The 18,156-nt window shown below is 35.9% G+C and overlaps 2 protein-coding genes across 15 annotated transcripts in view; one reads left to right on the top strand and one right to left on the bottom strand.

The window, feature by feature from the left end:
- Nucleotides 1-14,945, bottom strand: part of si:dkey-71d15.2 — a 16,248-nt gene extending 1,303 nt beyond the window's left edge. The window contains exons 1-10 of one of the 13 annotated variants that reach the window (XM_087301857.1): nucleotides 14,803-14,945; nucleotides 14,650-14,677; nucleotides 13,101-13,168; nucleotides 12,893-12,952; nucleotides 11,989-12,069; nucleotides 11,823-11,901; nucleotides 8,856-8,963; nucleotides 3,089-3,303; nucleotides 2,937-3,000; nucleotides 1-1,149 (exon numbers count right to left, since the gene is read on the bottom strand). The exon at nucleotides 1-1,149 is cut by the window's left edge and continues 1,303 nt beyond it. In XM_087301857.1, the coding sequence (XP_087157983.1) occupies nucleotides 1,111-1,149; nucleotides 2,937-3,000; nucleotides 3,089-3,303; nucleotides 8,856-8,936 (399 nt within the window). In that variant the 5' untranslated portion in view covers nucleotides 8,937-8,963; nucleotides 11,823-11,901; nucleotides 11,989-12,069; ... (2 more) ...; nucleotides 14,650-14,677; nucleotides 14,803-14,945 and the 3' untranslated portion in view covers nucleotides 1-1,110. Of the gene's footprint in view, nucleotides 1,150-2,936; nucleotides 3,001-3,088; nucleotides 3,304-8,855; nucleotides 8,964-11,822; nucleotides 11,902-11,988; nucleotides 12,070-12,892; nucleotides 12,969-13,100; nucleotides 13,169-14,649; nucleotides 14,678-14,802 lie in introns of all 13 variants that reach the window. The other 12 variants (XM_087301850.1, XM_087301856.1, XM_087301849.1 and 9 more) reach the window with 12 other exon arrangements.
- Nucleotides 14,946-17,952: 3,007 nt separating this feature from the next.
- The window catches only part of kif20a (kinesin family member 20A), a 47,395-nt gene continuing 47,191 nt past the window's right edge, over nucleotides 17,953-18,156 (top strand). Inside the window, 1 exon segment of one of the 2 annotated variants that reach the window (NM_001161470.2) lies at nucleotides 17,953-18,126. The gene's annotated coding sequence lies outside the window, so the exon portion shown is untranslated. 2 annotated transcript variants of the gene reach the window in all.

The raw sequence follows: 18,156 nt of genomic DNA, 5'->3' as shown, positions 1-18,156 counted from the left end.
TCAAGCTCTTTCTAGGTATACTAGAAACTTCCAGGCAGGTGTGTTGAAAGAAGTTGGAGCTATGGAGGACACCGGCCCTCCAGGACCGAGTTTGGTCACCCCTGCACTAGAGGCTGCTATTTGGCAGGTTTTCTCATGGCTGCTATTCCTCGTAAATCTAACCAGAGGCCACTATACATATTACTGTGATTATTAATGTCCTTCTTGTGTACTTTCGTGGCATTAGCCAGTCGGCTTGTTGTTGTGTATAATAGGGTATATGCAGAAGGCAGAAATATGCGGAAGGACTTTTAATTTGTCAGTAGCCTGGTTAAAGCACTTCCAGTTAACTATATGTCATTTCAAAATCAGCGCATTTAAGGTCTTTTTTCTTTAAAAATCTGCGATCTCCACTGGCTGAGTAATATCTGATATAAAGTGGGTCTACAGGAAGCACTGTATTAAATTAAAAATTTCCCCTCAATGCCTTTTAAAATATGAACATTTATTTTACCCCATTAACCATTCATCGCGGATTAAAGCAAAGGAATAGTGGGACCCCCACCCCCCAGAATACAGTCCAGTTTCTTAAACAATAAATCCACATATTAGAATGATGTGAGACTGCAGTAATACATTCTGAAAAATTTGCATAAAAATACTACAGTAATTTTAGTTTTATTTACACCATACAATAAAAAAGCATTTGAAATCCTTCTGACTCCACTTTTTTTTATTAAATTTTTAATAAATTCTAATTTCACAAAATGAAATGGTATTATCTGATGATGATAATAATAATAATAATACTATAATAATAATAATAATAATAATAATAATAATAATAATAATAAATATTTAAAAGCAAGATTTGATGTCCTTTATTCCAACAGTTAAATGGATTTTTCTTTACAATCATCTTCCACAGATTAAAACTCAAAACATCCTTTAAAATAAGCCAAGCTGCTACATTGTAATGCAATCATAAAATATCATTTAAAAAACAAATAAGTCTTTAAGTTCTTCCTCAGTCTTTGGAAGCTTTTCGTTTCACTTCAGTTTGCTCATTCAGATGTTAAATGGCATGATTTGTCAGATTTGACCAATTTGAATGGATCCCTCAGCGCTGGCTCACTTGGACATGTGCTTCTTAAGCCGTTCTACTTCAATCTGAAAAAGTGCAGAATTTAGAGATCAGTGAATTGATTTGGAAATTATTCTTATAGCACTTCACTCTTTCCATAATTAGCTGTTACAGTCTTATTCCAAAATGGATTAAATTCATTACTTTACTCCAAATTCTACAAACGTACAGTATATTGCATAATGACAGTCTGAAAATGGTTTGTTTGAAATCTTTGCTGAAATGGAGGTTAACGTAGACAGGTGGATCAACTTTTTTCCAGACAAGAATTGGTGTTGCTTAATATTTTTTATGTCTGATATTTTTAACGTTGATAAATGGTGATGATCCACTTCAAACTACTGTTGACTACTGTACTTCATGCTTTTCTGTATCCTAAAGTCCATGTGACCTGAAAGTTGCTGGGACTTCTTTCAGTATGTTGATGTACTTCTTTTTCTTTTTTTTTTCTTGTAATCTTTTTCTTGTATAAAATTTGCTGTTTTATAAATAAAATAAAATAAAAACTGTTGAAATAACTCATAAGATGTTAGGATCCATCTGGAGTTTGAAGGACTCTCAGACTATGAGAAACAAAATTCTTAAATCCAATGAAACAAAGATGGAACTCTTTGTCTGGAGGAAACCAAGCATCATCATGAGGCCAACAAATGCAATGCATGATGGCGGTAGCATCAGCTGTGGGGATGTTTCTCAGCAGCAGGAGCTTTCAAAAGGAGAATGACCCTACGACCGCAGCCAAGATAACATCAAGGGCAACTTTGTGATTGTCCTTGAGTGGCCAAGCCAGAGCCCAGACATGAACTTGATTAAAAATATTTTCAACAGATCTAAAAATGGCAGTGCACCTATGCTCCTCATCTAATCCGATGGAATTTAGGAAGTACTGAAAACAAGGAGTGGGACAAACTGCCCAAAAATAGGTGTGTCAGCTTTTAGCATTATACTCAAATATACTTCAAGTGCTTTAACAAAATACTGAGCAAAGACTGAGTACTTATTTACATTATTATTTTTTATTCTTAATAAATTTGCAAAGAATTTGCCACCTCCAGGTTGGAGAAAAGTCTTTACCCATGGTTTAGGAGTTTAAGTCTCTTGGGTTTTTGTTCATGAGTGAGGGAAGGATGGAATGTGAGATTGACAGGCGGATCGGTGCAGTAGTAATGCGGTCAATGTACCAGTCCGTTGTGGTAAAGAACGAGCTGAGCCGAAAGGCAAAGCAAAGGCAAGACAAAGACTTAGACAGGGTGAGGAGCTCTGTCACCTGGGAGGCCGCTGCTGCTCCAAATCGAGAGAGGTCAGCTGAGGTGGCTCGGGGATCTGTTTCAGATGCCTCCAGGATGCCTACCTAGGGAGGTGTTACAGCCAGGCATGTCCAACCAGTAAGAGGCCTCTGGGAAGACCCAGGAAACACTGGAGGGACTATGTCTCTCGGCTGGCCTAGAAACACCTCGGGAAACCCCCGGAGGAGCTGGAAGAAGTGTCTGGGGAGAGGGAAGTCTGAAGTTCTCTCCTAAGACTGCTGCCTTCGCGAACCGGCCCCGGATAAGCGGATGAAAATGATGATGAAATTTGCAAAGGTTTCAAACTAACCTTTTCGCATTGACATTATGGAGTATTGTTTTGAGAAAGTTTGAGAAAAATAATTAATTGAATCCCTTTAGCAATGAAGCTGTAACAACAAAATGTGTAGTGAGCGTTTTCAATACTTTCAAAATGCACTGTATGATAAATAATTAAGTTCTACTTTACAGTGGTAAATGATATTCTAAATAACATTTTAGCATCTAAAATTGTTTTTGACTCTTACTTGCAGTGACAAACGCATCTTTTTTTCTTCATCAAGTTCGTTCATGAGCAGTTTGATCTCCTTTCTGAAACAAAATGCCATTACATTTACAGACATACGAATCTCAAACAAGAAACAACCTTTTAGTTAGCATGCATAAATATTGCACTGACTTCTGCTGAGTCTTAAGTGTGTCCAGTTCATCTCGCAGTTCTCTAAGCTCTGCCCTCATCTGCTCCATTGTGGCAGGGCCCTTCAGGGCTGGTCTGGGTTTAGCTAATAATGCAGAAAGATACGCAGGGAGTGGAGTCAAGGTAGCTGTGCCAGAAGATGATGATGAAGAAGAAGCCTCTGGAATGGGTGTAGAGGTACAGTTGCTAACAGGTTCCTGAAAAAGACACACAGACAAAAAATAAAATGTTTCGCCTATTCTGCGAAAAGAAAGAAATGAATCAATTGCCCATAGTGTATGTGAATGAGTGTGTATGGATGTTTCCCAGTACTGGGTTGCAGTTGGAAGGGCATCCGCTGTGTAAAACATATGCTGGATAAGTTGGCGGTTCACTCCGCTGTGATGACCCCTGATAGGGTTGCCACCTGTCCCTTAAAATACGGAATCCTCCCGTATTTGAGAAGGAAATTGCACGTCCCGATTCGAATCAATACGGGACGAGTTTTGTCCTGTATTTTAATCCTTTTTTAAAAGTAGCTTTTTTATGCAAATCATCCCACACGCATTTTATGCAGATGCCTCATTTCCTACTTTTGATTGGGTAATACTTGATGTCATCGTTAGTTTGAATTGTCTTTTTAACTGTCCAGTGAGGAGGGTGGGTCTTTTAAGCAGAGTCTGTCAAGTCTTGACAGAGAGTAATGGCAGATGCTTCTCCAGGTAACCCTCCGCGTCTTAAAGTCTCAGAGTTTAAACTCAAGCGACTGAAAAAATACTGTAGAGAGTGGGGGGAAACAGATACCTGGCTGCAAAGTGTTAGAAATTGTTATTAAGCCAACTGCACGATTTGTCGGAGAGTGTTCTCTGTGGCTCATGGTGGTCTGCGAGACAACATGCCTCTGGAGAGCAGCATTCCCGCAATAACAGAGAGTGAAAAAATCAAAGTCAGTCAGTTTTTCGTACCCCAAGTCTCTCCTTAAGCAGACATGGTAATGACAGTGTAATAATTATTAACAATATTTTGGTTAATTGCTTAATTATGTTAAAATGTGACCCAGTCTATGAAAATCTAGCTGGAGTTTTTATTTATTTATTTATTTATTTATTTTTGTAATTTACTGTTTTTTACATGAAACAAAGAACAGTCTGTGAAAATCACAGTGAAGTGAATGGCTACAGTCAAACTTTATCTCAGAATTAGATTTGGCCTGGTTTTCACACACTGGTTCACAAATTGTAATTTGTAAATTTATGTAAATACAATGTAAGTGGATCACATTCCAATGTAATATTATGATTTGTTTGTTAAGGTTAAATCAGGCACATAAGCAATAGTTTAATACTTGAAATATTTTATTTAATACATTAATAAACAACAATGCCCGTGTAAAGAAAATAAACTAGTAAATTGCAACTTTCCATGTTTTATAATTACAAATGAGCTATATGAAAACTTTACTACACTGTAAAAAATCCTGGTTGCCTTGATTTTATAAGCTGAATTGAATTAATCATTGAACTTATATTATGTTAAACTGACTTAAAACAGCTTGCATAACTTATAAAATTAAGATAGAACATGATTAAGTTAGTTTAGTAAGTTAAAATGACCTAAAAAAAACATATGCTGTCAGGACTAATTGATCATATCATTTTTTACTGTGTAGCTAATGTTTTTATCTAGTTTTTGTATGTGCTGTTTCCATGTTTGGATACTTGTTACTGCAAATAATAAAAATATTTCAGCCAAATTCTGTTATCAATACCACCCTTTAAAATTAGGTTCATTAGTATTTTCTACTTACCTCTAGGTTACAGCAGCTGAGTTAACGCTATATCTATATAAGGACATGCAGAGTTGTAAAAGAGAAAGACTGACTGCATCCGTTTAGACAGATTTCAATAAAAGACAGTTTATTTTAATGTCCAAGTGTTTGTATTTTCCTGAAAACATATTTTAAGTTGCGATTTACCACCACTGGCATGCTATTGGGCCTGTGATCACAGTGGTTTAGGACCCCCAAGCGATATGGCCCCTGCTGCAGTATGCGTCCCTTAGTTTTTTGTATCAAAACAGGTAATCCTACCCCCTAATAAAGAGACTAAGCCGAAGGAAAATGAGAATATATATAGGGCTGCAACAACCTCCCAAAAATTTGGGACTGGGGCATATTTATCATGGTGTGAAATCAACTTCGTTGTTTTGCTTTTACTTGAGGATACTGTAATTAAAAAATTAAAGTAATAAAAGTTTTTCAAAGCAACTTTTTGCATAATCTGACATGATGACTTTCAATATGCTCAACAATCTGTAGTTGACATTTTCTGAATATTCTGCTTTTCAGAATGAGCCATATTGTATTGGAGTATTGGTACTTCTGGCAACCAAATGATGTTCCTGGTGCAGTTCACAGAGCAGTATACACCAGCATACCTTCAAACATTGATTGGTGTTAGAATAGGAGTTTGATAAAAGGACAAATTCTGATGGCTTAGCACCTCAGAACGTCAATTTAAGAAACAGGACACGTTCGATTTTGTAGAGAGTGTTTCAAAGGTGGTAGACAGACAGCCAAAGAAATACTTGTCCTGCCATGTATTTTTCGCAGCTCACTAATGTCAAAGGGGATCAGAGTATATTTTAGCCTTGTTCACCACAACTGTAGTGCCAAAGTGCAACAAATCACCAGCAGATACAACAGTGGTGACCAGGACAATGTATCACAGAACACAATTCACCGCATACTTTTCCATTAAAGTAACATAACTGATCACCAACTGGGTCCTTGTGGTACCTGTACACCACTACATACATACATTGGGCCCCAGATCATCAAGATTTAATCCAAATTCCTGGGCCATCACATCAACAGATGAGTGGCACCAGCATACACTGTTCAGTGACACAAGTTAGTCGCAGAAGTTTTCTTTTTTTTCTGGCCAAGAGAACCATCCAACATTATGAAGCTGCAGGCCCGGAGACCCAACCGCACGCTCAGACCTGCACGCTCAGACCTGCACGCTCAGAAAGCTAGACCTGCACTTCCAGACCTTCCAGTGCCAGCTGATGTTTGAAAGATTGACTAACCTGAAATCAGCTGCTTGTAAATCGTAACTAAGGGTGTTTTCACAACTACACTTTTGTTTCGGAACTTGTCTCGTTTGCCCAGTTAGTGCGATTCGTTTGTCATATGTGAAACCAGCAATCGAGCTGGGATCCGCGCCAAATCAATCGCTCCGAGATCGCTTGAATGAGGTGGTCTTGGCTCGATTAAAACAAACTCTGGATCAGATCGATTGTAGTGAGAAAGCGATACGATCCGAGCCCGGGTATATCACAGTGTATTATGGATATATAATAGGCATACGGCTGTATGAAGAGAGAATTATGAGTAGAGTGGGAGGTCATTCCAGACATGCCAAGTCTCCCGGAAGGTTCATGAGTCTCCCGCAAATGCACAGAGACTCCCGGATGCCCGCAAACGAGTGATAATCTCCGGAAATCGTGCGTTTTCTCCAGGTCCTCAAATACGTCGCGCACCCTTCTCACCCCTCTCCACCGCATCCTTCTTCAGACACGTCACGCGCACCTTGTCAAACACCACCAAACCAAAACCCTCTGGCAGCTGAGTGGGACTCTGCAAAAAAAATAAACCTAAAATTCTGACCAATGTGAGGAGAGTTTAATCACACGTGACTTGTTTTAGCTCTCTTGGCCCGTTTGGAAATTTTCCCGTGGGAAAGCGAACCGCAAGAGCAAAGAGCAACAATGTAATAATAGTAATTTCTGTTTTAGAACAAGTGAGTCGATTCACAGGTGTGAAAGCACCCTTAAACTACGATAAAATATTACGCTATGATTGAATACATTATTATATAAAATATTAAACATACTAGATTTTGATTTAATGCATTAATTATGTTGTATTTTTATTAATTGTATTTGTAAATAGATATTGTTCAGTTACTTCAATATTTTCAGACATTTATTATTATTTTTTTTTAATCATTTATCACTGTTTCGTATTGAGTTGAGGGAATAAATATTATCTTCATATTCTTCACATACAATACGTTATAATTTTCTGGTAATTTTCTCACAACAAACTTTTTTAAAATTTTTTGTGTACTTTTTCATGAGGTCCTACAAATCTACAAGCTGTAAACAATGCAGAGAAAATGGTGAAAAAGAATAATTAGATTAATGAAAATGTTTTTACGTAAAAAATAACATCAAATTAAATTTTAAAAATCAAATAAAATTTACATTCTTGTTGGGGAGATTTTTCATTTCTCAAACAAAAAAACTGGGTAAATCTGCAGCCTTTGGTGCGCTGTATTAGTGTTGGCAGAGACCACCCTTTTTGAATTGTAATATCAATCTGGGAAAAAATACACATCACCAGCAAATTATTATTGCTTTAACCTAAGAGAGCTGATATTGTACATTCTATGCAGATTAACTGATATTTTGATTTCCAAAAAACTTATTTGTAATCATTACAGAACTTATTATTAATTGTTAATAATTGTTAAACTGTTATTGTGTTACTGTTATTGTCTTTGGAAGAATTTTTAGATAGATAATATAGTAATATGTGTATAGTAGACCTACAAAGAACTAAAATATCTTTCAAATAATAGTTGCATTATATATTATACATTCTGTTTTTAATTTTCTAGAAAATATTGCTAGAAAATTGTCCTAGAATGGTACAATAATACATAAAATAAGAGCAAGCTGTAAATATCATAAAATAATACTTTTGGCACTAATCTTGATCAAATCACACACTGAAATAATTGTTTGTTAGTGTAATATTTTACAACACATTCATTTATGCCATAAAACCTGGTAATTTTCAGGAATTGCATTAATAATCAATAACCTTAATGGCATGTCTGATGTTGCTACTTGCTATAAAGTGCTGGTTTGAGCGTGCAGTTGGGTCTCCGTACCTGCTGCTTCACCCAACCCAACAGTAGGTAGCACTGTCTGAGAAAACGGTAGGTCTGTGCATGCAAGTCTGAGCGTGCGGTTGGGTCTCTGGGCCTGCAGCTTCACCTTCTCGAACCATCTCTGAAAGCTGACAGGTGTCTTTATCAGAGGCAATTATAAAGGGGTGGCAGCACAGGGTGGCACTGCCCCCTCATCCTCCATAGACAGCAAGGGTCTTGTAACATTCAGAGGTCGGAAAAGGAACCAAAAACATTATCAAAACAGTCTGTGTGACTTCAGTGGGTCAACTGTAATCCTAATAAGCTCCAAGAACACATTTGAATGCCAAAATAAGACTGTAAAATCACCTTTGATTGTCTTTGTTAGGTCAGGCTCTGCATTTATATAGGTGCAATATAGGTGAGCAAAGTTATATTTACAGTTTTTTGCACACAAAAGTGTTCTTGGAGCTTCGTATAATTAAAGCTGAATCACTAAAATCATATGAACTGTTTTGATAATGTTTTTCCTTTTCTGGATTCTGAATATCTCAAGCCCATTGCTGTCTAAAGGATCGGGGAGCTCTCGGGTTTCATCTCAAATGTCTTAATTTGTGTAAGGAAGAACGAAGGATTTGGAGCTATATGTGGATGAGCAGTAAATAACAGAATTTTCAATTTTGGGTGAACTAATCCTTTAAACCTCAGGTGGTACTTCAATTAAATATTTCACTTCCAAGAGTTTTTCTTCTCACAAAGTTTGTAAATCCTTGGGGAAAAGAAAGCTCTATAGAAAAACAAGTTATGCAAGATTAATTTTTTTTACTTACTGTGGTGTCTTTGGGTGCTTCTATGTTACAATAAAGAAACTTTAGAGCCAGCAAGTCTGGTTCTTGGTTCACTTCATTCATTTCTTGTCCTGCTTCTTTATCAACAGCCTGCAAAAAATAAAAAATAAATAATATTAATAATAAATAAAATAAGTTCAAAACTCCAAAGTATAAAGGAGAGGATTGTATTCATTTTTAGTGAGTACACTGCAAAAAATGATTTTCTTACTTAGATTTTTTTTGTCTTGTTTCTAGTGCAAATATCTAAAAATTCTTGAATCTAGAAGAATTTTCTAGACAAGTAAAACATATTGTCTTGTTTTAAGAAATAAAATGCTAAAATTAAGTGAATTGTTCCTTAAAACAAACAAAATAATCTGCCAATGGGGTAAGCAAAATAATCTTATGTCAAAAGGAAAAACAAGATTATTTTGCTTACCCCAATGGCAGATTATTTTACTTGTTTTTACGGAAAACCTCACTTGGTTTTGGCATACTATTTCTTAAAACAAGACAATATGTTTTTGCTTGACTAGAAAATGCTTCTTGATATAATAATTTTTATATATTTGGACTAGAAACAAGACAAAAAAGCTAATTAAGAAAAGCATTTTTGCAGTGTACGTGACATTTTTAAGTGTCTATGTGACATTTCAGCCAGGGCCAGAGTGGTACTCATTTTCAGCCCTGGAGTTTCAAGCCTTAGACCGGCCCACCTCAGTTCACGACTGACTATATTAAAATAACGTCATTTCGAATTCAGTTTCTAATGACACAATCACATATTTTTCAAGAAAACAGCTGCTTTATAAGTTGAAATGTTCAACAACCCAGACAGTAGTTTATGTCTTAACAATAAAAATGAAAAAAAATAAATAAATAAATAAATTCAATTAAAGAGGAAAGGATCAAACTCGGATCCTGCAGTGTGGTAATGTAACGTGCTGACCACTGGACCACAATGTCACTTTCTAGATTTCTGATTTATGTCAGATTTATTAATGTAGTGAATCATCTGATTTTCATTGAGCAGGTGTAATATTCATAATATTAATTATTCGAATTCTTATATTCACTAAGGTGCCGCTGTTTGGGGTCGAATAATAGTTACGTCATCATTAACCTGCAGGCTGCATTTTGCTCACGGGGCTGCGAGAAAATAAATAAAAAGTGCGGAGCTGCGGCAAAATAATAAATAAAAAGAGTGAGACTATGGTCATATAAATAAAAAAAGGAAAAAAAAAGTGCGACTGCTGAGAGTGCAAGCAGCTAGGGACACCGGCCCTCGCGGCCAAAAAATGGACCGGCCCACCGGGAATTCTCCCGGTCCTCCCAATTAGCCAATCCGGGCCTGATTTCAGCTCAAAATACCCCACAAATCATGTTTTATAACTCATTGAAACTGCCCCTTTTAATCTTTGACTGTCACTTTAAATTCAAATGAGATTGTTCGTTAAGCTGTCTTTTCAAAATAGTGTGGACAAATGCCTCTGTTAGCTTAGTTTCCGATTCCAAAACAAAAATAGCACCCTATGCTAAGGAGGGAGAAATCATCATTATTGAGCTGGGCTTTTCCCCTCTGATGACATGTGCGAAGGGAGAACATCAATCAAAGTGTTCATGCAGACTGTTTTTATGAAGTGTAATTATAAAAAAACACGATTAATAAATGTTTACCATTAGAAGCTGGTTATATTCACAGACTGTTGCCACACAACTGTGATTAAACCCCTCATAAAAATTAATTTTGGCAAAATAAGTCTCCTTAAACTGAGTTGTATATCCACGCTTATTTGTAGACACTAAATTGTGCTAGAGATGTCAGGTGTGTAAGAGTAACTGAGACACCAATTAACACCAAAAAGTTAAATATAACTCAAGGACATCCTGAAACAGTCCCTGTGTGTCAAAACGTAACAAATGTTCTGTCTGCACATACCCAGGAGGAAATTTTCTACATTCCTACAAGAGGTCATTTGTTTCATTTGTAAACACATCCCTGTACATAAATATGTTTCATGCTTACCAAATCCTGATTTTTTCTTTCTATAATTTAAAATGTACACTCACCGGCCACTTTATTAGGTACATCTATCCAACTGTTTGTTGATGCAAATTTCTAATCAGCCAATCACATGGCAGCAACTTAATGCATTTAGGCATGTAGACATGGTCAAGATGATCTGCTGCATTTCAAACCAAGCACCAGAATGGGGAAGAAAGGTGATTTAAGTGACTTTAAACGCGCCGTGGTAGTTGGTGCCAGATGGGCTGGTCTGAGTAATTCAGAAACAGCTGATCTACTGGGATTTTCAAGCACAACCATCTCTAGGGTTTACAGAGAATGGTCTGAAAAAGAAAAAATATCCAGTGAGCAGCAGTTCTGTGGGTGCAAATGCCTTGTTGATTCCAGAGGTCAGAGGAGAATGGCCAGACTGGTTCGAGCTGACAGAAAGGCAACAGTAAGTCAAATAACCACTCGTTACAACCAAGGTATACAGAAGAGCATCTCTGAACACACAACACGTCCATCCTGAGGCGGATGGGCTACAGCAGTAGAAGACCACACCGGGTGCAACTCCTATCAGCTGAGAACGGGAAACTGAGGTTACAATTTGCACAGGCTCACCAAAATTGGACAATAGTAGATTGGAAAAATGTAGCCTGGTCTGATGAGTCTCAATATCTGCTGTGACATTCAGATAGTAGGGTCAGAACTTCCAGCAGGATAACATGTCATGTCATAAAGTGCGAATCATCTCAGAATCATCTGGATTCTTGAACATGACGAGTTCACTTTACTCAAATGGCCTCCACAGTCACTAGGTCTCAATCCAATAGAGCACCTTTGGGATGTGGTTGGAACTGAAAATTTGCTTCATGGATGTGGAGCCAACAAACCTGCAGCAACTTCATGATGCTATCATGTGAATATGGACCAAAATCTCTAAGGAAAATTTCCAGTACCTTGTTGAATCTATGCCACGAAGGAGTAAGGCAGTTCTGAAGGCATAAGGGGATCCAACCCGGTACTAGTAAGGTGTACCTAATAAAGTGTGTAATGTAATATAAAAAAGATAACTCAAATATCATGGTTTGTTAATGCAATTTTTCAATATAGTAATTCACTTACTGACATGATTAATGGAGAGTGTGTTCTCCAGTCTGTTCTGCTCAGTCAGAGTTGATACAATGGACTTGAAATCTTCAACATCTTTGATCGTGAGAAGCAAAATATGGAAAATAACAGAATTAACACAATTATGGGGTGAAAAACAATACTGCAAGGCCAAACTATGTTCAATTCATTCATTCATTCATTTTTTTTTTGGCTTAGTCCCTTTATTAATCTTGGGTCACCACAGCGGAATTAACCGGCAACTTATCCTGCATATGTGTTACGCAGCAGCTGTGCTTCCAGCTGCAACCCATCACTGGGAAACATCCATACACTACATACAATTTAGCCCACCCAATTCACCTATATCACATGTCTTTTGACTTGTGGGGGAAACCGGAGCACCCAAAGAAAACCCACGCGAACAAGGGGAGAACATGCAAACTCCACACCGAAACGCCAACTGACCCAGCCGAGGCTCAAACCAGCGGCCTTCTTGCTGTGAGGCGAATGTGCTACCCACTGCGCCACCGTGCAGCCCACTATGATTAATTCACCTTCATAATTAAATCAAATATTTAGACTATAATTTATAAAAAGGGCACAAAATACACTGTGAAAAAAAACATTGACTCAGTTGTAAGGCAAATTTCTGCACTGCTTTTTTTTTTTTTTTTCGAGTTGACTCAGCTTAAATCGAGTCAACTACAGTACTTGGGTTAAAAGTTGAGTCAACTCACAAAAAAAGCTGTGCCTTACAATTTTAGGCTGAATCAACTTTTTATTTTATGCAGTGTATATGACTTTAAAAGCAACATGTGCAAAATATAATGCAAAACATAATTCCATTCAAGAAATAATCCCATTTTAAAAGTATTTAGCATGAATGACTGTAATGTGAAGACATAAGATAACTTACCAGCAGTAAGAGCAGCGTTGTAGTTGCCCATGGCAACAGAGAAAGAAGACATTCATGGATCTAAGACAATAAACACCTTCAGAAGTATAGAGGGATCAAAAAGTATTAAATGTACAATATGAAATTATATTCATTATTCATTTACTCATTTTCTTTTTGGTTTAGTCCTTTTATTATAAATCCACTGTGGAATGAACCGCCAACTTACCCAGCATATGTTTTACGCAGCGGATGCCATTCCAGCTGCAACCCATCACTAGGAAACACCTATACAGTCTCATTCACACACATACACATGGACAATTTAACCTACCCTATTCACCTGTACCACATGTCTTTTGACTTGTGGGGGAAACAGGAGCATCCGGAGGAAACCGAACTCAAACAGGGGAAGAACATGCAAACTCCACAAAGAAATTCCAACTGACCCAGCCGAGGCTAGAACCAGCAACCTTCTTTTTGTAGGGCGACAGCACAACCCACTGCACCACCATGCCGCTCATAATATTTATTAAAGGATCATTTTAGTTCACACTTCATTACAGCTTGTAAATAGACTCTTCTGCACATTCTTGTAACGACTAAAATTAACCATACTTTTATTATGATGCTATTAAATGAGCTTAATGCTTTAATGAACTACTAAAATATTAATGAGAATTGCCATTGGTATTATTATTTGGATGCTTGAATTGTTCATTTAACAACTGGGAGCCATTAAATAAGTCCATTTTATGCAGCCCATAAATCAATAAAAACAAATCAATTGCTTCTCAGCTTTAAACACTCCAGCTTTGTTTTGCTTTTATTCGTTGGTGGTCTGTTTAAGAAAGCTGGTCCTTTTTAATATTAAAAATAACCTGTTTAATTTGTATTTTCAGAGTTATTACACCACCCCCCCCCCCTCCACATGTTTATTTTTTCCCCAATTTCTGTTTTACTGATAGAATTTTTTTCATAATTCTAATTTCTCTAATAAATTATTTATTTTATCTTTGCCATGATGACAGTAAATAATATTTAACTAGATATTTTTCAAACACTTCTATATAGCCTAAAGTGACAAGGCGTAATTAGGTTAACTAAGCAGGTTAGGGTAATTAGGCAAGTTATTGTATAACGATGTTTTGTTCTGAAGAAAATCGAAAAAAATTAGCTTAAAGGGGCTAATAATTAAAAAAAATTAAAACTTAAAAAAATTCAAAACTGCTTTTATTCTAGTGGAAAAAAACAAATAAGACTTTCTCCAGAAGAAAAAATATTATCAGACATGCTGTGAAAATTTCCTTGCTCTGTTAAACTTCATTTGGGCAATATTTTAAAAAAGAAAAAAACTTCAAAGGTATTTTAGTAACCACAGTTTTACTACAAATACCATGGTAAAAAATTATGGTTAAGTGAACCATATGCGATTTGCAAAACCTAGTTAATTTGTGGTTAACATAAGTGGTCAGGCTACGATAGTTTTGCAAATCTAATCCTATTTTAACCATGGTAATTGTAGTAAAACTGTGGTTATACAAATATAAGCCAATGCACCAAAAGTGTTACTATCAAAACAAAATGTATGGTTACTTTTTGTAAGGATTTAAAAAAAATTTTTTAGATATTCACATTATTGAAGCACTGTGTTTTCTATATGAATCTAAACATAGTAACTTCTCACACCATCTGCTCACTGTGTTGTAATTAAACACCACCATGACAGTGACTATTGTCGAGACTAAGTTTAGCCGAGGACAGAATATCTCACTCACCAGACTGATCCAACCCAAGACAAACGATCTGGGAAAGAGAAATAAAATATAACATCTTAATATTATTACAGTTACAGTTAGTGCATCTTATTGTAGTTTCAAAGCCTAACAATGAACATTTTTGAGATTAGATGTTTAGTCCAGCAAACTCACCTGTTGTGTCTCGCTTCAGTATAACTTTAAAGACTACATCCACAGCAATAACTCCAAAACTCATTTCTTCATACTTGTCCTTTTCTTTCAAAGTGATTGTGTTCTCTCTGACACAGTGGCGTTTCTTTGCTTCTCAGGAGCCTGTTTGACTTCTAATACGCTCTCCTTTTATGGAGCCCCCAAGACACCAATCAGACTTGGGACTCGAGTCATGCACATGTCCCACACATTTGTCTCTTTGTCCAATAGATTCTTTGTCCATGTTATATACAGTAGAATAATTAGAACTGATTCAACTTAATAAAACTTATTTAAAACAAAAATGTAAAGATAGTAATAAGTTTTGACTTGTCTGTGTCTTCTGTTAACATTCACTTGTATGCCAAACAATAAACAAAATCTTATCAATTAAGTGAATTTCAAGTTCATTCATTCATTTATTTTCCTTCTGTTTTGTCCCTTTATTCATCAGAGGTCGCCACAGTGGAATGAACCGCTGAATTCCAGGTTTACATTATTTATTTTTAGCCTACATAATTAAATAACTGCTGAATAAATTGCACACACAGATTTAGTAATTAAACACCCAGTTTTTTTCTTGTTGTTTCTTTTTTTTTTTACCTTCTAAAGAAAAGTCAGAGAAAAGCAATGACGAAATGTCTTAGATTAAACGCATAAATGTAAAAGCCATTTGAAATTAGTTATTTCATTATTTGTACACAATACTGTAGTTCACATTAATAACAGTAGGTCAATTTCCATTACCATGTAAAAGTACACAGTTTTTCTGGAGTTTGAAACCACTAGAGTTAAACAGTTTTTGAATCCATTAATCTGAAATATTTTAGCTTATCTTAGCTTAGCATAAATCATTAAATCAGATTATTACATTATAGCATCTCAAAAATGGTTGGGAACCACAGCTAGGGTTCTTGGAGATGCTATTCTGCTTTGTTTTAGAGCAAAAACAGTCAACATTTAGACGACATTTTAGCAAATTGTAATGTCACATTTGTAATTATTGCTTGAAAACAACAATTTAAAATAAACAGGTATGCACCACTTAAAATTTGGAGCATTAAATGCCCTTGTGCAGCACGTCATAACAGGCATTTCTTTTTAGCAAACTGCTAACTGACATTGTCTAATATCTGCTTTTTGAATTTATGTGTTGTTGCTCAAAATATAGGCCTTTCTTATACTGGTTCTGTTTATAGTCTAATCAACTCTTACATACAAGCTAATGTGCTGTATCACTTGTGTTAAATAACAGAGACATGCCAAAAAATTCCACAGCTTAGGGTCCCAGGTTCAAGATGATAACACAGAAAAAAACACAGAATATTTTCATTAGATGTCAGCCAAACCAGAAGAAAATATTTGAAGAGTAGACTACTCTTAATGTATTGACTTTTTTTAAACAATAAAAGGATTTGCCATTCCATGGACAATTTTTTTTAAATTAAAAAAAAAATAAAAAATGAATACCTTTATTATATAAAATAATAATAATGAACTTTTTATCTTAAAAAGTTTTATTTTTTAAAATATAGACATACAAGATGAGTGTTTTCTTATTTTTCTTTGATTTGTAGGAAAACATTTATTTTACAATTTACAATGGCTTAAAGAGAAACTAATTTGTGCTGTTTATACGAAACGATAGATATTTACATTAGATGTTGCCTTCCCCGTTGTTGTGTATTTGAAGGAAGGCGTCAATAAAGCTGCCGTTTTAGTACAGGGTAGCGCTCCTTTGAAATGAAGCATTGTTATATTTCTTTTTCATTGTTTGCTTGTTGGGCAACGTGGTGGAGCAGTGGGTACGTTCGCCTTATAGCAAAAAAAGTTGCTGGTTCAAGCCTCGGCTGGGTCAGTTGGTATTTCTGTGTGGAGTTTGCATGTTCTCCCCATGTTTGCTAGGGTTTCCTCTGGGTGCTCTTCTTCAGTGTTGCCAACTTAGCAATTTTGTTGCTAGATTTAGCAACTTATCATGATAGCAATTTTTTTTTTCAAAAAGCACCTATTAACAAATTTAGCAATTTTTAACATTTATTTGGCTACTTTGTGACTCAAAAAAGCAGTGGCTGCAGGCTTCACTTAGTAGAGTAAATTGCTCAGACTGTTTTTCATAACTGTTCATTTATTGATATTTGTTAACATTTATAATTGTTGGTAATTTAGAAAGCAATACATTTGAGTAGTGCTATAATTGTTGTCACTTTCACAAATTTGTTAATTTCACAAGTTAAAAAGAGTAAGTACACAAGCTGTGATTGTTTAAAAGAACGTAACTGTTCATTATCAGTGTTATTAAAAATACTAAATTCTTATCCAAAAAGTGTAAAACCTGGGTTTGTAATACTTTTACAAACAGTCAACTTTTTTTTTTTCATACAAATCTATATGAACATATTTCAAATAATGTTTTTGCTGAGATGGCCAGTCAATTTGAGCAAAACATTAATTATTTTATACTACATAAAGATGTAGTTTTGAGTTGCGATTTCGCAATGACCTCATCACGCAAAGTTATATGTTAATAGAACTTATTTATTGTGCATCTGGATCTAATCTTTTAACATAATATAATACACAGCACCAGAGACAGTATAGGCATGACGGGCTCAAGCTTGTCAGAAACTATGTGATGACATAAATGATATGCAAATTAGTGCTTGAAGTCATCTGGCAACATTTAGCTACTTTTCAGGCAGGCTTTAGCTACTTTTCATTGAAAATAGTTGGCAACACTGCTCCGGTGTAGCGGCGCATTTGACGCATGCTCAGGGTCCGTATGCGATACATTTTGCATATGTCTATAATACAAAAAATTTCGAGAAATGCTCATGGATTTTTGCCATAAATGTGAAACGAGTGGTATTACTCAATGATATGAAAAAGTTTAAAATGTAGATTGTAATTGCCCCGTTTGTTTGCATCAGGAGTAACGTAATAAACCATATGAAAAGGGTTTGAACATAATTTGGGAATATAAATTTACTGAAAAACGCATTCGCATACTGTCAACGCCTTTAGGGCGTGGAAGCGACAAGCACGTTGACCAATCCAAAGTAGCAGAACCATAGTGGTGCGCGTTGATTGGTGGAGCTCACGGGCGGCTGAGTTCGAATTTGTTGTTGTTGGATTTCCGTTAGTGAGCTATGCAGGTGGACAGATGAGTTTGCTTTAGTTACAGTACTCTGAACAAGTTAGATGTTCTAATAATTTAGACACGTATTTAGTTTAGCTGTCGGAGTCATTTGCTCAACTTTTAACTCACATTTGGATTTTTTTCCCTCCGGAAGCACATCGTAAATCAAGGTACGAATATTGGAGATATCAATCTTTTCA

This window comes from Danio rerio, chromosome 21, assembly GCF_052040795.2.
Source record: "Danio rerio strain M-AB ecotype USA chromosome 21, GRCz13ab, whole genome shotgun sequence".
Classification (NCBI taxonomy): Eukaryota; Metazoa; Chordata; class Actinopteri; order Cypriniformes; family Danionidae; genus Danio; species Danio rerio.
This window is presented reverse-complemented; position numbering and strand designations above follow the sequence as displayed.